The sequence below is a fragment of the Haemaphysalis longicornis genome, unplaced genomic scaffold (assembly GCF_048455015.1).
Source record: "Haemaphysalis longicornis isolate Haplotype H1 unplaced genomic scaffold, Haemaphysalis longicornis Haplotype H1 scaffold_3, whole genome shotgun sequence".
Taxonomy (NCBI): Eukaryota; Metazoa; Arthropoda; class Arachnida; order Ixodida; family Ixodidae; genus Haemaphysalis; species Haemaphysalis longicornis.
In genome coordinates, this window is record NW_027526335.1 from 96960793 (window position 1) to 96975105 (window position 14313).

Below are 14313 nucleotides of genomic sequence, written 5' to 3' on the forward strand. Positions count from 1 at the left end.
CAAATTTGTAGGCTACATTTAGGGAAAAAAGATGCGTCTTAGAATCGTGCAAATACGGTGTATATATATGCTGAACGATGGTCCACATGCGCGATTAATGAAAGCGACATGAAATTGGAAACCTATCGCCGATAGAACGGAGAGGATGTCTTCCTGCGGTCGTCAAATGGGCTGGGAAGAGGCGTGTTTATTTCATGAACCCGGTGTCTCACTCTTAGTGCGTATATACCCTTGATGTTGCTTTTTGTGCAGACGTGCGTCGAATGTGGTCTGCCTTTCGCAGCGTGCGTGTAAAGTGGCGCAACGCCCCATAGAGTGCTTAGGGAAGTAGGAAACGCAGAAAAATACGGAGAAAACTCACGCACGGTTGGTTTCGTATCAATTTTAGCCAATCTGCTTTGAAGGGAAATGGGCAGTAAACTACGAAGCAAAGTTTACTGACGTTGCGGGACGAGGCGGCGGATTGTCCAAGGCTGAAGCGTAACAGGGGCCGTTATTCTAGTTTATGCGAAAGACGAACGCGAATGAGGACGTGTACGAGACCGATGCACGTTAATGAACTGAAACTAGCTTAAATTAGTACGGACGCTCTGATTACGGTGGGAATTGTAGTCTAGGTGTCGACCCGTTACCTTCAACGCCAAATCTGAACCATCATGGCGAGTTTAACACACACCTTCGTCACTTCCCTATTTATGACGACTCAGTTGGGTGCGAAATTCTTGCATGTGTATGGAGTATACGTGCTGAGAACAAAGCATTAGCCAACTTGTCCCCAATTAACGGCAGTATCAAGTTAAATGTCATTAGAACTTACCTCCGTGGAAGCAACCCTTACTGCATCACATAAATGTACTTACGTAGGCAGTTTGAAGGAATTACGGACATTTCTATTGGGAAACCGAACTACGTGCAATTTTTCTGCATCATGCATAACTTGGCATGACTCAGCTTTTCACTGCGTTAAGTCTCCTTGACAGGTCGTCCAAGTCACCGAATGCAGGAGCCGTGAGTGGATGAGCTCAATATACCGCAGGTTTAACGATGAAGTCGATAATGAGTCGTGTTTCGGAGTCTTCGGAGAGTCGTTAGCAGCTTCTTCGTGGAGGAAAATAAAATGCGCGTAACGGAGGGGAGGCCAGATATGCAGATGGAGGAACAGATGTGATTGATTGTAGGGTTTAACGCGCCAACGCAACGCAGGCGATGAGTCACGCCGTAGTGGAGGGCTCCGGATTAATTTTGACCCCATGGGTATCTTTGACATGCGCCGAAATCTCGTGCACACGGGCGTTTTTGCTTTTCGCCTCCATCACAAAAGCGACACCCGCGGCCGGGAATCGAACCCGCGTTCACGAGCTCAGCAGGGCTACGCTTTAGACACTGAGCCACAGCGGCGGCTTATGGAGAAACATATGTCTGGTTACTGTAGGGGATGGACATGAAGCCAGGAACTTTGGTTCCACACACACACACCACTTATGTTTCGCTTCCGCGGGAGCGTCGGTAATGGAAGCAAATCTTTGCTCAGGGCAGTTGGAAGGAGGCGGCATCTCGGTGCGCAGATATCGCGCTTCACGTTCATCTGGCTCCAAAGTGCCAAGGCTAGGCAAAAAGGCTTGGGCAGATGAAGGTGATTTTTTTTACATATAAATTGCCACATACGGCATCCTCACCCGTAATGTATCATTACAAGAAATACAGGAAATTACAGGAAAAGGGAATAGGTATGTCAACAGTTTACTGTCGTTGCATGTCAGCGGTAGAAGAAACGGGCAGCCTTACTCGAATATTTCGTTACAATAAGAATAATATATATATATATATATATATATATATATATATATATATATATATATATATATATATATATATATATATATATATATATACATATATATATATATATATATATATATATATATATATATATATATATGTGTGTGTGTGTGTGTGTGTGTGTGTGTGTGTGTGTGTGTCTTCTGTATGTGCACTTTCATGCTGACAAAAACGCCTCATAACAAGGGTCAAATGCTACCCTAACTCTATAAAGTCTGCCGGATAAACTGCGGTGCCAGGGCACCGACCGTGACTGAGACCCTCAGAAAGGGTTCATCGCAGAGGCTCTCTCGTCGCAGCCCAAGAAGAGCGCCCTCTGAAGCCCCTGCTGTCCGGCGTCTTGCCCCCTCCGTCTTCGCGGTGTACGCCCGCCTTGGCGGCCCAGCGCCTGGAAGCGAATCGATAAGAGCAGGAGGGCTGGCTTCCGTCGTCCACCAAGAGCCAACGAATGCAACGACAATTAGGAACACGACTCGGGTAATCATTGTGCATCGCATCGATCAGGCCGCGAGGCGGCCTGAAGATAATGCGGAGCAGTTCGCGGAAACATTGTCGAGGCGGGCTCTGAGAAGGTGAACGCGAAGTCACTGCACGGCCGAAGGCCGAGGCTTTCCTTTTTGGGGTCACAAGTTCACGCGTGGTGCTCGAAAATCTGCGAAAGGCACTATGCGATACATTTAACGTTGGTGAGGTTTACGACTCTGAAGCACAGAGTAGCATGTGGACGTTTGAACAAGCAGTAAAACGTACACTGTATTGTATCAGAAAAAAGAAAACGTTAGCCAGCCATTCCACTTCGCGAAGGTGGATGACCAGCGAAGCTGTATATATACTCTACAAACCTTCGATCCCCAATTTCTTCAGAGAGTTGAGAACAATACCGCATGCTGTGGAGATGTATGCGGTGTACAGATGATAGACGGCCACTTAATCTGTACCGTGTGCATTTTCCAAACGCCACGGAAGGATAACATCGAAACTTCGTGAGCACGGAATTTGGTGAAATGGGATCACCACGCTACGACGTTGTCGTCGGTGAGTTCACTTAGGATGTATCCAAAACTGTCAAGGAAAGATTTAAGAAATTCTTGCTGAAAGAGTTAGGAATCGATGAGGTCAGCATTCCTTGTACGGTGTGCCGACCCTTTATTAATTCTTGGCCAAATCTCCGATCAGCGTGTGTTGCAAAAGTGGGAATGATCCAGGATATTTTTGTTGACGGACGGGCGCAAAGAATTCGGCCACACACTGTTTACCAGAACAGGACGGCTAACCGCTGCTTACAGCCCTTTTTCGCCTACACCTTCCTCTCTTGTTTTAACAAAGGTTTCTCTCTCCTCTCTCAATCGCCACATACAGATTCGCCGAATATTCTACCCGTGTTCGCGGTGCCCTAGAAAGCATCGAAGTAAGGCATACTAATAAACTGGCAGGTTAAGACGTTGATTACCCTACCGAATGCAATGACCTTCTGATCGAGGTCAGTAAGAAAGAGAGCGGTGACGTGAGAAACGAAACTCAACTGCCGGCTATACGATATTTGGCGTTTGTTTGCGCAAAGAAAAGGAGCGGTAATGAGGATTTTCACACGCGTTCAGAAGTACAGTGCATAATATCTCCATCTGGCTCAAAAATGTCGACTGCGCTGTGGCGCTGCCAAATGCAGAACGTCAAGTTTGCATGCATGGCGTGATTCTACAGCGCGACGATACTACTCGACACTGTGTTTTGGGGAATTTCACTGTTGTCTGCGTGGATTGGTCCGTCGAATGCATTCCGGTGAAGCTGAACCACAGGATCGTCCTAGAGTGTACCGAGGCGAGACGCGAAATAATCAGAACTTGGTGGAGTCTGTGTCAAAAACAAACAAACAAATAAAAACTCTTAACCTAGCGTTTGCAGTTTCTCTCTCTCTCTCTCTCTCTCTCTCTCTCTCTTAAAATATATGAATATAATTAAGGTATAAAAATAAGAGAAAGACATTTTAAACACTGTCTTGTCATCGTTGACCGGTGTCAGCTGTTTTCAGGTTTTTCTCAGCGGATTCATTTTCAAGGTAACAAAACGTGACTATTACGCGACTAGGAAATGCTGCAACAGGGAAATACTAATGTTAAGCTGACCATTTGCTGTCAGGCTGGACCAGCAAACGATAAAATTTGTTTTCTCCGCCCCGCGTAGACGTGGTCAACGTGGAGCAACTGACTGGCGTTCCAGATGTTTCCTTACCAAAATGATGCCTCAGAAAGAGCACAAAGCTCGGGCAAAGTTGAGTAATGAAGTTCGTGATATTAATAAAAATTTGCCAAAGTGCGTGGGCGCCTACATTAACCTCTTCTTGGAACCGGCGATCGACGGAACGACGTTTTATTGGTGGAGGACAGCTCTTTCAGCAACTCAGTTTTGATCTCTGCTTTAGAACAATTTGCTAATCACCAGAGGAATGTATAAAACAATAGTTTCAAGTGTTATCATTCTTTCTTCGCTACTGTCTGGTTCATGCTCGACAACGAAGACTTATATGCTCTCTCACCTTAGGACGGCAGGTCCTGCTTCGTTCACGTCTAAGACCTCGTCAGCCGGTGCCGATGGCAGCTAGCTGCCTTTCGTTTCGTAGCCGATGCTGCGATGAAAGGCCGCCTGGAGTCAAATCCAAAGTCACTGCGCTTCGCCGATCAACGTCGCGGACGTCACAAGAAGGGCGGCCTGCAAGACACACGGGCTCGCACAGCGTTGCAAGTAAATGCAAATTTGAAGGCAGCCGAACACGAAATGCAACACCACCGTCAGGGTCGATGCTCGATGGTAGAAAGGACACACGCAGCCGCACAATTCCTGTTTTCCCCGCACAAGCAAGTGAACAGTGAAGAGTGGCAACGGAAGATTCGACAGTGGTCTGCGACCAGACGGCTGAACTGTGCGGTGCAGCCGAATCCCCACGCACTCGGCTCGCTGAGAACGCCGAACAGCTGAGCGGCTCACAAAAGGCAGGGACGGCGCGGCCGCACGTTTCCAAACAGGAACGAGCAACAGCGGCGGCCGGCAGCACACCACACCAGGCCGGGTTTGGAGTCGCACCACGGCAGAGAGACGCGAACGGCGAGCTGCTCCGGCTGACCGAGGCAGACGAACTCTGCTTCGTAAATGGAGGTGACTCCAGCGATGCGACCGCCGCGAGCGCTCGGGAAGCTGGCTTCCCACTCGACCTCCGAGGAGGAAGGAGAAGCGGCCGAGAGGAGAGATGGAGAGGGAAAGAGAGAACGCGGTGGAGAGAAACAACCACGTGACCAAGAATCGGCCCTGGTGGCCAGACGGCGCCTGTTCCCCCTCTCCGCGTTTGACGGGCTGCTGACCGGCGCATGAGGGAGAAGCCGATCTGCAGGAAAGAAGAGCTGCGGGGGAAAGACGGAGCGCAGGGCACTGATGGTAGTCTGAATCGTTGCCTTCGCTACAAAGCACGCCGAACGTTGTTTTGTTTGAGATCGTTAGAGCTCGGTTTTGGGAATTGGGAAACGCTCCGTAAAGCGTAGAGACATGACTAATTAGCTTGAGGTTTCTTTCTTTTTTTGGCGGCTCGTAACTACCGATAAGCGTGCGGAGAAATCTCACGTTGTTTCGCATAAAATCGCTCGAGACTGGTCTCGGAGTTGCGAAACGCGGCATAAAGGGAAAAGCGGTAACCAATTATCTGTGGTTTCGGTTTATGCTGTCTCGTTATTTCGTACGACGTTTCGTAACCCCGAAACCTATCTCCAAGGATTTATTGCTCAACAGCGCGCTATGAGCTCCACGCGACCATCGCTGTTAACGAGACAGACAAAAAAAGCAAAATCATAGCTATTTAGTAACGGCGCTTCCCTTTTTGCGGCGTTTCGCAACTCTGAAACCTATCTCGAACGATTTAATGGGAAACAAAGTGCGGTGAGACAAGCACGGCTACCGCTGCTTACAAGCCAGAAAAAATAATAAGAGGAAATTAATTACGGCCGGTCGCTTTACACGGCGTTTCCAAACTCTTAAACCTGCATAGAACGATTTACCTTAGCTACGTAAAAGCGAAGAAAACTGTTAGCGGGAGTTTTGTACCAGCTATAAAGCTATTTGATTTTTTTTCGTTCTTGTGCCATGCCATATATCGCTGTGTTTCTCCAATTCAGATTTTATCGATAGAACCTAACTTGCTGTCACTAAAGAAAAAAACAGAGGCAGTTTGAAAGCGCCTAACTCTTCGCCTCCCGTTGCACAAAAACTACCAGTAGCAGTAGCAAAAAGCCTTTTTATAGAGAAGGACGGGGCTGCTGGTAAATAAAAGGCAACAAATGGCAATGGCTTTCAAGGTTTTAAGCGAGCACTTTGCCATGGCGTCTCACCACTTGTCTAGCTCGGTCCCACCGAACAATTTTCACTACTAGTTACGCCACTACGCATCGGCTTCGTAGTGCCTAATTTCGCACATAGTTGGTAAATAGGGAAGTGTCGAAGCGTAGCACAAGACGAGGGGCAGGAACACAGAAGACGACGTCCAGAGCGCTCTGTGTGTCGTCTTCTGTGTTTCTGTCCACCGTCTTGCGCTGCGCTTCGACACTTCGTTGTTCATAAGTTGGCACTTGGTGGCTAGGACCGAAAAAGAAACTGCTTCGCAGTGAACGATACTTCTCGTGCGTTCAAGTGGATGAAACTTGTTTGTGAGACTAGCTTACTGTGCTTATTAGTCAACAAAGCGCGACGAAGACAATTAAACTATGAATGCGACGTATACAATAGGATGATTCCCCCAAAAGGGAGCTTCGGGACAAATTCTCGCCCTAATGTAGATCGTGCTGGTAATCGGTGAATAGTAGTCTGCACGCACCAACTATACTGTTACGGGCCACACAGCAAAGCGGTAATTTCGAAAACCGCTAGCGCGTCCTGTGAACAGTCGTGGTCGCTGCAGTACTGCTAAGGATGATTTCAAACACAATCAGTTGCCGGGCTGCGAATACGCCAGTTTTAGGGGCGAAGTCACTTAAGGGGTGGGGCTGTTGGCGGTTCCTGTCGTCGACGTGATCGTCGTCTCATGTAGTCACGGTACTAAAACAGCGGGAAACTACTTTACGCCTCGCAGTACTACGTAACGCCTACTAACAAAACACCGGCCACTCGCTTACGAGTCGCGCTAGAGCGCCTGGTAACGCGTACTAAAAAAAAAAAAAAACACAGGGACATTCGTTTACGCTTCGCGCTAGAGAGCTTCGTGCTTCACAGACAAGAGACTTTTACAGCGAAGTTGTATACCTCTGCCTCCCAACGGTTTCATCTCCGTTTGCAAAAACGCCAAGGCCCCAAGAATACACTTATACACTGCATGCTTCGCTCCTCCCCAGGTTTAGCGTTCGTGGAGATAACTCGGGATTTTTACCACGAAAGTGTTTTATGTCCAGGTACACCAAGATCTGACCGGCGTCATATCCGTCACGGAAATGACGACGCCATAAAAAGTTGCATTGTCGCGGCTGCGCCCGGATTCGAGCCAGGAACTCTCTCGCCGCAAAGGGAGGTACACATTGCTGATTTCCCAGACGGACCACTTACGCCCATAGATACGTGTGTGTGTGCGTGTGCGTGTGCGTGTGTGCGTGTGTGTGTGTCTTTATGTGCGTGTGTGCACTGAAGTCATGTCGACGTTATGGAGAAGGCTGCCAATTACAGCCGAACTTCGTTATAACGAAGCAGTATCGGGACAGCAAACTAGTTCGTAATATTCGATATTCGTTATAACAGCGGAGGTAAAAATCGGCTGTAACAAGTCGAAAATGTGGCTCGCGCAAAAATGCTTCATACAAAAATGCATTTTCAGGCTTTCAACCCGCTACAAACAACGTATCCCTTACCTTTCTCCTTGTTGCATTTCAAGTTGAATGAGCCGCAGCATGAGTACGTAAAACTACAAAAAAAAAACTATGTTCACATGACGGAGCAGCCTGCGTCTTTATCTATTTGATCAAGGATGTGATCTTCATATGATGACTGCTCACAGGAGTGAGCAGGATGGAGTTTTCCGCAGTGACCACGAACAAAAGGGCCTTTATACTTCCCCAGTTTCGGCTGCCGGAGGATTTTTCTAAGTAGCTTCTCAGCCCCCTGGTCAAATATTTCTTCGACATATCCGACATCGTGCGTGGCTCATGGTTTCTGTTTCGTTATTAAAGAATAGATGCCATTGAAATAAAGCGTCACCAACTAATGAACGTATTTAGTTCGCTATAGCCGATAATTCGCTATATCGGTGTTCGTTATAAGTAGGTTCAACTGTATCTGACATGTGCTGCGAAGGGGAAAGGTTAGTACCTAACACGATAGCCTACAGTCCTTTCACCCTTGAGGTAGAAAACGAACCGCGCCAAAACAGCACCCCAAACAAATCGCGAACATTAACGAACAATGCTGCGCTTTCTTGTAAGAAACCCCTGCGGATTAACCTCAATGTTTGTCTAGAAATTCACATAGGCACATACTGTTGCCTGCGCGTATTCGCCGACCAATGAGACAGCACAGACACTTTCACACCATGATTTCTAAAATATTTAAATTCAGCCAAGCCACAATTTTATCCGCGGCCACCATACAAGATTACCATCAGCCTATACGTAAATCGAGGCCGACGGGCTTCCCTAATTGTGAGCAGTAGAGAAAAAAAAAACCTTAGCCACGTCCGACCTCATCGCAGCTTTTCGGCAAAACAAGACGCACGTCGTCCGTCCGCCAGTCTCTTCAAATGTCTCCAGCCCCGTGCTGGTCACGGAACACCTCCTTGAGCTCTCGAAGCCGTGCCTGGACGTCACCCTCCAAGGCGGCCCGAGAAAGGCCACCGCAGTCCTTGAAGGTGAAGCACTTGGGCAACTGCTGGATGACGACCGAGAGGCCCAGAAAAGACGCCGAATAGGCCCTCGCGTCGATGCCGCAGCGCGTTCGCAGCCGCGAGATGCTTTGCTTGAGGAGTGTAGTCAGCTTGGCCCACAACAGCACGAGCACGGCCTCGAACGCCTCAGCCTCCAGGTTGGCCCTCAGCGACGTCACGCAGGCCGTGATGCTCCGGAGTAGCCCGTCTACGTCCGCCTCTTGAGCCAGGGTCGTCTGCGCACTGAGGACCCGGTCTAGTCGTGGTTCGACTCCCGGGAGCAGCCTCCACACGATGATGTCCAGAAGACGATCCTTGGAGGCGTTGATAGTCCCGAGGACGCTGTGGAGCCTGACTTCGACGTCACCGAAGCGTGTGAGCCCCTGGCGAGAACGGAGGTAGCTGTCGACAATTTTGGAGCGTATCTGCTGTACGTACATCAAGATGCCCATGAGGTCATTGACGGCAACACAGAGCCTAGCAGGCACCGCGGCGTTGTTCCCATCTCCGCTGCGGCGCTCGGATTCGGTCTTGCTATCTATGGCGGCCGAGTAGACGGATACCCAGCGATGCACGCAGTCGATGAACGAGAAACTGCACGCGTGCTCGGGCCACTCAATGAGGAGCCAAAGCTTGACCACGTTGGCATTGATAGCGTCCGCCGTTTTCACAAAGGACGAGCTGTACTTCACGTTCGCGTTCAAGGGAAGCAGGTCGTCAGCAGCCACAAAGCCACGGACTATCTCGCTCGCTCGTGAAGCCACATCAAACCAGCGGTCGATGACTCGGGATCCAAACCACTCGTGGTACCTTTGGACATTGAGGACCTCGGGATCAACGTTGAGCAGGGGAAATGTGTCCTCCAAAAACGTCTTGATCACCGAAAACGCCTCTATCGAGTCAAGCGTTTTCTCTTCGCTGTCGTCAAGGGGGGAGGCGAGCACAGCTTCGACTTGCCAACCAACCCATGGCTTGAGGCTGCGCACCAGGAAGTCGTCCAGCTCGTGCATCACAATGTTTGTATAAGTCTCGTTCCAGGATTGCTGAAATAGCCGGTTGGCCTTTTGCTGGTGGGTTCGGATTTTGTCCAGTATCATTGCGACAACGGAGAGCGTGGCCTTTTCGTCTAAAGAAATCGCCAGACTCTCGTACCACTTTTTCTCGTTCTTCTGGAGCGCGGTGCGTGCCGAGTCAACAATAGGCAGTGGGCTCATGGAGTCCATGAGTGCGCACAGCGACAAAGCGCCCGACAGGTCCGTCACGTGCAGTTCAAATTCGAGGTAGTACTGCTCATGCAGATTTTCTAGCTGGCAGTTTATGTGATCGGAAAGTTCCTGGATAAGATGGTCAAGGGCATCACTTACGAAGCGATGTCCTTGGCTACCCAGCTCCAACTGGAGTTCCTTGAGAAGCAGGTACATTACAACAAAACTGATCTGCGTATTCACCTTCATTCTATGTTCAGTGGCCGCCTGTAGATAGCAGCAATGGGCTTCCACATCTTGCATGTTGTTCTGCAGTGCGTGCTGCCTAAGAAGAGTGAGGCCACGCCTGCCCACGCAGTCCGACCACTTGCTCCACTGTGCCACGTCGTCTTCGGCCGTTTGTTCGACGTTGTGCTCTAAGAACGCGAAACTCAAAGCGTAGTGCTCTCGGATTCTTTCCAGCACACTGATGTCCGCTGACGCCACGGAGTGAAATGTGACTGAGAGCTGCACTTTGCTCTCCAGGTTGTGCCCTGCGGTGTCCTTGAGCACGTACCACTCTTCCACGCCGACACAAGGTATATCCTCGAGGGAACTCTCGAGTCGACCGACCAGCTTGTAAGCTGTCCCTGGCCGGAAGTATTGGCGGAACACTTTTCGCAGAGATTCCAGAAACGCGCTCAGCGAGCCTGGTCGAGCGAGCTTCCTGATGGCATCCCAGAGTGTCACGGGGTCCTTGGCGAACACTTCAAGCACGAGATAGCTCGATGCAGGATCTAGAACTTCCGCGGTGAGCTCGGTCGCAGACTCCGAGAACCACTTGCGCTTGGACACTTCCGTCGTCCTACCACCGCCTTCGTCGGCCCACAGGTGGCACAAAACGTGCTTCCGGTTGTCCGCCTCAAAAAGTCGTTCGGAGTCCAAAAGCCTCACCTGGAAGCGGAACCGAAGTTCTTCTGCTCCACCTGAACGCCCGTCACCGTCAGTGCTCGCCCCGCTGTCAAGCTGTCGCGTGCAGGTGACGTACACGAGCTCTCCAAAGACCTCTCTCACGAAAGCCGTCATCTGGGCCCGGGAGGCGTTGTATGGCCGCACCTGCTTTCCGACGCTCCTCCGGATGGTGCGCAGGCACTGCAGGCATAGCTCCTGCCTGCAGCTGCGCCGAAGCACCTTGCGGAACGGGCTTCGCTCCATCGGCAGCGGAAACGCTGCTGGACTTCCGCCTCACGCTGCTTCTCTTGCGGCTGTGCTCCGCCGTGGCCCGAATGCGTGCCGGGTGCCACGTCAAAGAGGACGACGATCTGACGAAGAAGAGACTGACGACACCCCACCATCATCATCACCTGGAGCGGGGACACTGTTTTGGCCGACATTACTGGGCAAATAACTGGGTAACATTAAGGGACAAGAAGAGAGCGCAGTGGGCCAGGAAACAAATGCTTGTTAAGGACATGCTAGTAGAAATTAAGAAGAAGAAATGGACGTGGGCAGGGCATGTAATGCGAAGGCAAGATAACCGCTGGTCATTAAGGGTAACAGAGTGGATCCCTAGAGAAGGCAAGGGTAGCAGGGGACGGCAGAAAGTCAGATCGGTAGATGAGATCAAAAAGTTTGCAGGGATAAATTGGTCGCAGTTAGCACAGGACCGGGGTAATTAGAGATTAATGGGAGAGGCTTTTGCTTTGAAGTGGGGGTAGATATGCTGGTGATGATGATGATGACGACTGGGTAACTAGGAAATCGCGCTTGCAGCTTTCCCTTAGTAGTGACGGATACTGCTTGTTGTCATACGAGTATTCGTTTTCTCAGCGTTTCCGACCGGTCCTTCTATAGCGAAGGTCTTGCCGCCGCCTTGGACAATCCCGCCGGGGTATATTTATTAGAGCAACAAGCGATTTGTTTCAAATTGCTATCCCCAAAGCCATCCGTCGTTCGTTTTTCTGTTTGGCTGGAATGTCGCTGAGTGAAGGTCTTTGTCAATAAGATTCAACTCGTACTGTGGCCTTTTATTTCATTGGACAAAGTAACCACTCACCAGCAGTTATAGACCTTCGCGTAACTTTTAAGCAATTAACTATTGAACTATTGCAATTGATCGTCGTCGTCACTTATTTCGACGCGGGTTTGGCCAAAATCCGCCCAGGCCTCCGACATTTTCATCATTGTTTTGTTGATAGGGAAATGGCAACGAAGTTGTTGTTGTTGTTGTTGTTGATGATGATGATGATGATGATGATGGTGATTGCTAGTGGTTTTTCCTTCGTAGCGTGGTGATAACGCGTCATCTTACTAAAAAATCTAATATACCTATGTTTTATACTCTTCATTTATAACAAGCCCTGCTCTTAAGGCAGGCACAAAAAACTTGTTAGGCAGAAAATAATTTTCATGTTACAGGTGGTAGCTGTCTTAAGCAACATTGCCCTTACCCCTTTTCGTCCGCCGTCATTCTAATTTTGTTTCAGTCGCCTCGACAGCCTTGAAGTTAACCCCCTCTGTGCTACCCTTAAATCATAGAGCTTCTGAAAGCCGAATATTTCCTTCATGTAGATTTGGTTGGATGCCCTCGCATTTCAACACTGTGTGCCGCATAGTTTTTGTTTCTTTTCCTGAGACCACGAATACCCCATCATTTTGTGTATACTTACCCACAAAGCTCTCAGTTCGGAAGCAACCTGCTCTAACCTCAAAAAGCAAAGCATTGCCCTTGGAATTATCGTAGAAATTTTGATTTCTGATGTCCAATTTATAAGCCCTGTATATCTCTAACTACGTTTAAGCTTCCATTTTTTCTCTTGAAATTATAATTGTAACGTCACCTGGTGAGAAGAAGAGGAGTCGTCGTCTTCGTCCATGCGTATTTCTTTAAGACGGTTCAACTTAAATTGAGGACGACTCAGCGAGCAATAGAACGGAACATTACAGGCGTAACTAGGCGTCGACCTAACAAAAGCCTTCGACAATGTGCGACATGATGCAGTGCCCTCCAACCTCGCCCAGCTTGAGGTAGGACAAAAGGTCTATGACTATGTCAAAGATTTCCTCTCGGGGCGGACTGCACAACTACTTATTGGAGGATTGGAATCTGGCGAGATCAAAATTGGTAGCAGAGGGACGCCGCAAGGGTCTGTTCTCTCTCCCTTTCTCTTTAATGTCGCCATGATTAATCTGTCACAGCAGCTAAACAAAATAGAAGGACTGCACCACAGCATATATGCTGATGACGTCACACTGTGGGTTGCCGGTGGCAGTGACGGAAAAATTCAAGAAAAACTACAACAGGCGATAGACGTGGTAGTGGCTTATGTGACCCCCAAGGGCCTTAGCTGCTCGCCACAAAAATCTGAATTGCTTATTTGCAGACCAACCAGGAGAGGCTGCAAACGAGACCGCGATGTTGCCAATATGCAGCTATATGCGGACGCCAGACCCATTCCCATAGTACAGAGCACCAGAGTCCTTGGTCTTCGCATACAGACCAATGGTTGCAATACAGAGACCATAAAGGCTCTCGAAACGAGTGTACACCAGACAGTCCGCCTCATCTCCAGAATTGCCAACCGGCATGGTATGAAAGAAGGTAACCTCGTCAGATTAGTGCAGGCTTTTGTTCTTAGCCGCATAGTCTACGCGACGCCCTTCTTGGCACTAAAGGCCGATGAAAGAAAAAAAAAATCAATAACATCATTAAGTGAGCCTACAAGCAGGCACTAGGCATACCCATTACGGCACCAAATCAACGCTTTGGAGCGATGGGGCTGCACAATACCATAGACGAGCTTGTAGAAGCCCAAAAAATAGCACAGATAGAAAGACTCTCCAAAACCGCAACAGGCAGACACATCCTACAAGAGCTTCAAATCACCTATGCGGCTCAACAAGGAAAAAAGGTGGATATCCTTGGCGAGCAGAGGGCACGTATATACACAACCCCTCTGCCCAGAAATATGCATCCCGTGCATAACCTACAGCGCAGGAATGAAAGAGCCAAAGCCCTCCAAAAGCGATTCGAACGATCTGATGACGTGGTCTATGTGGACGCGGCCGAGTACTGTGGACACAACGCCATGGCCGTGGCAGTAGTCGATCGGCAGGGCCATTGCATAGTCTCCGCAACGATCCGCACGGACACTCCGGAGGTAAGAGAAGAGGCAGCCATTCCACTGGCGCTTTCTTCTACAAGAGCGAAATACATAAGCGATTTCAAATCTGCAATCGTAAACTTCGCAAAGGGAAGGATCTCACCCGAGGCCCAAGGAATCCTTAGAGGATTCGAAGAATTAAGACTCCGAGGGGTCCAAATTATATGGGCACCGGCGCACTCTGCACTTCCGGGGAACGAAAACGCTCACGAGGCAGCTCGAGGTCTGAGCTTCCTAGACTGCCCAG

The 14313-nt window shown here is 49.3% G+C and overlaps 2 protein-coding genes across 3 annotated transcripts in view; both read right to left on the reverse strand.

Annotated features, from left to right (window-relative positions):
- LOC144174911 (uncharacterized) overlaps window positions 1–5030 on the reverse strand; it is a 288622-nt gene extending 283592 nt beyond the window's left edge. For both annotated transcript variants that reach the window (XM_077703896.1, XM_077703894.1), the window contains exon 1: window positions 4373–5030. The gene's annotated coding sequence lies outside the window, so the exon portion shown is untranslated. The remainder of the gene's footprint in view (window positions 1–4372) is intronic.
- A 3562-nt stretch (window positions 5031–8592) lies between these two features.
- LOC144175342 (protein unc-13 homolog D-like) lies at window positions 8593–11118 on the reverse strand. Its single transcript, XM_077704421.1, has one exon. It carries the CDS (start codon window positions 11116–11118, stop codon window positions 8593–8595), a length of 2526 nt encoding a protein of 841 aa, XP_077560547.1.
- Between the last annotated feature and the right edge of the window lie 3195 nt (window positions 11119–14313).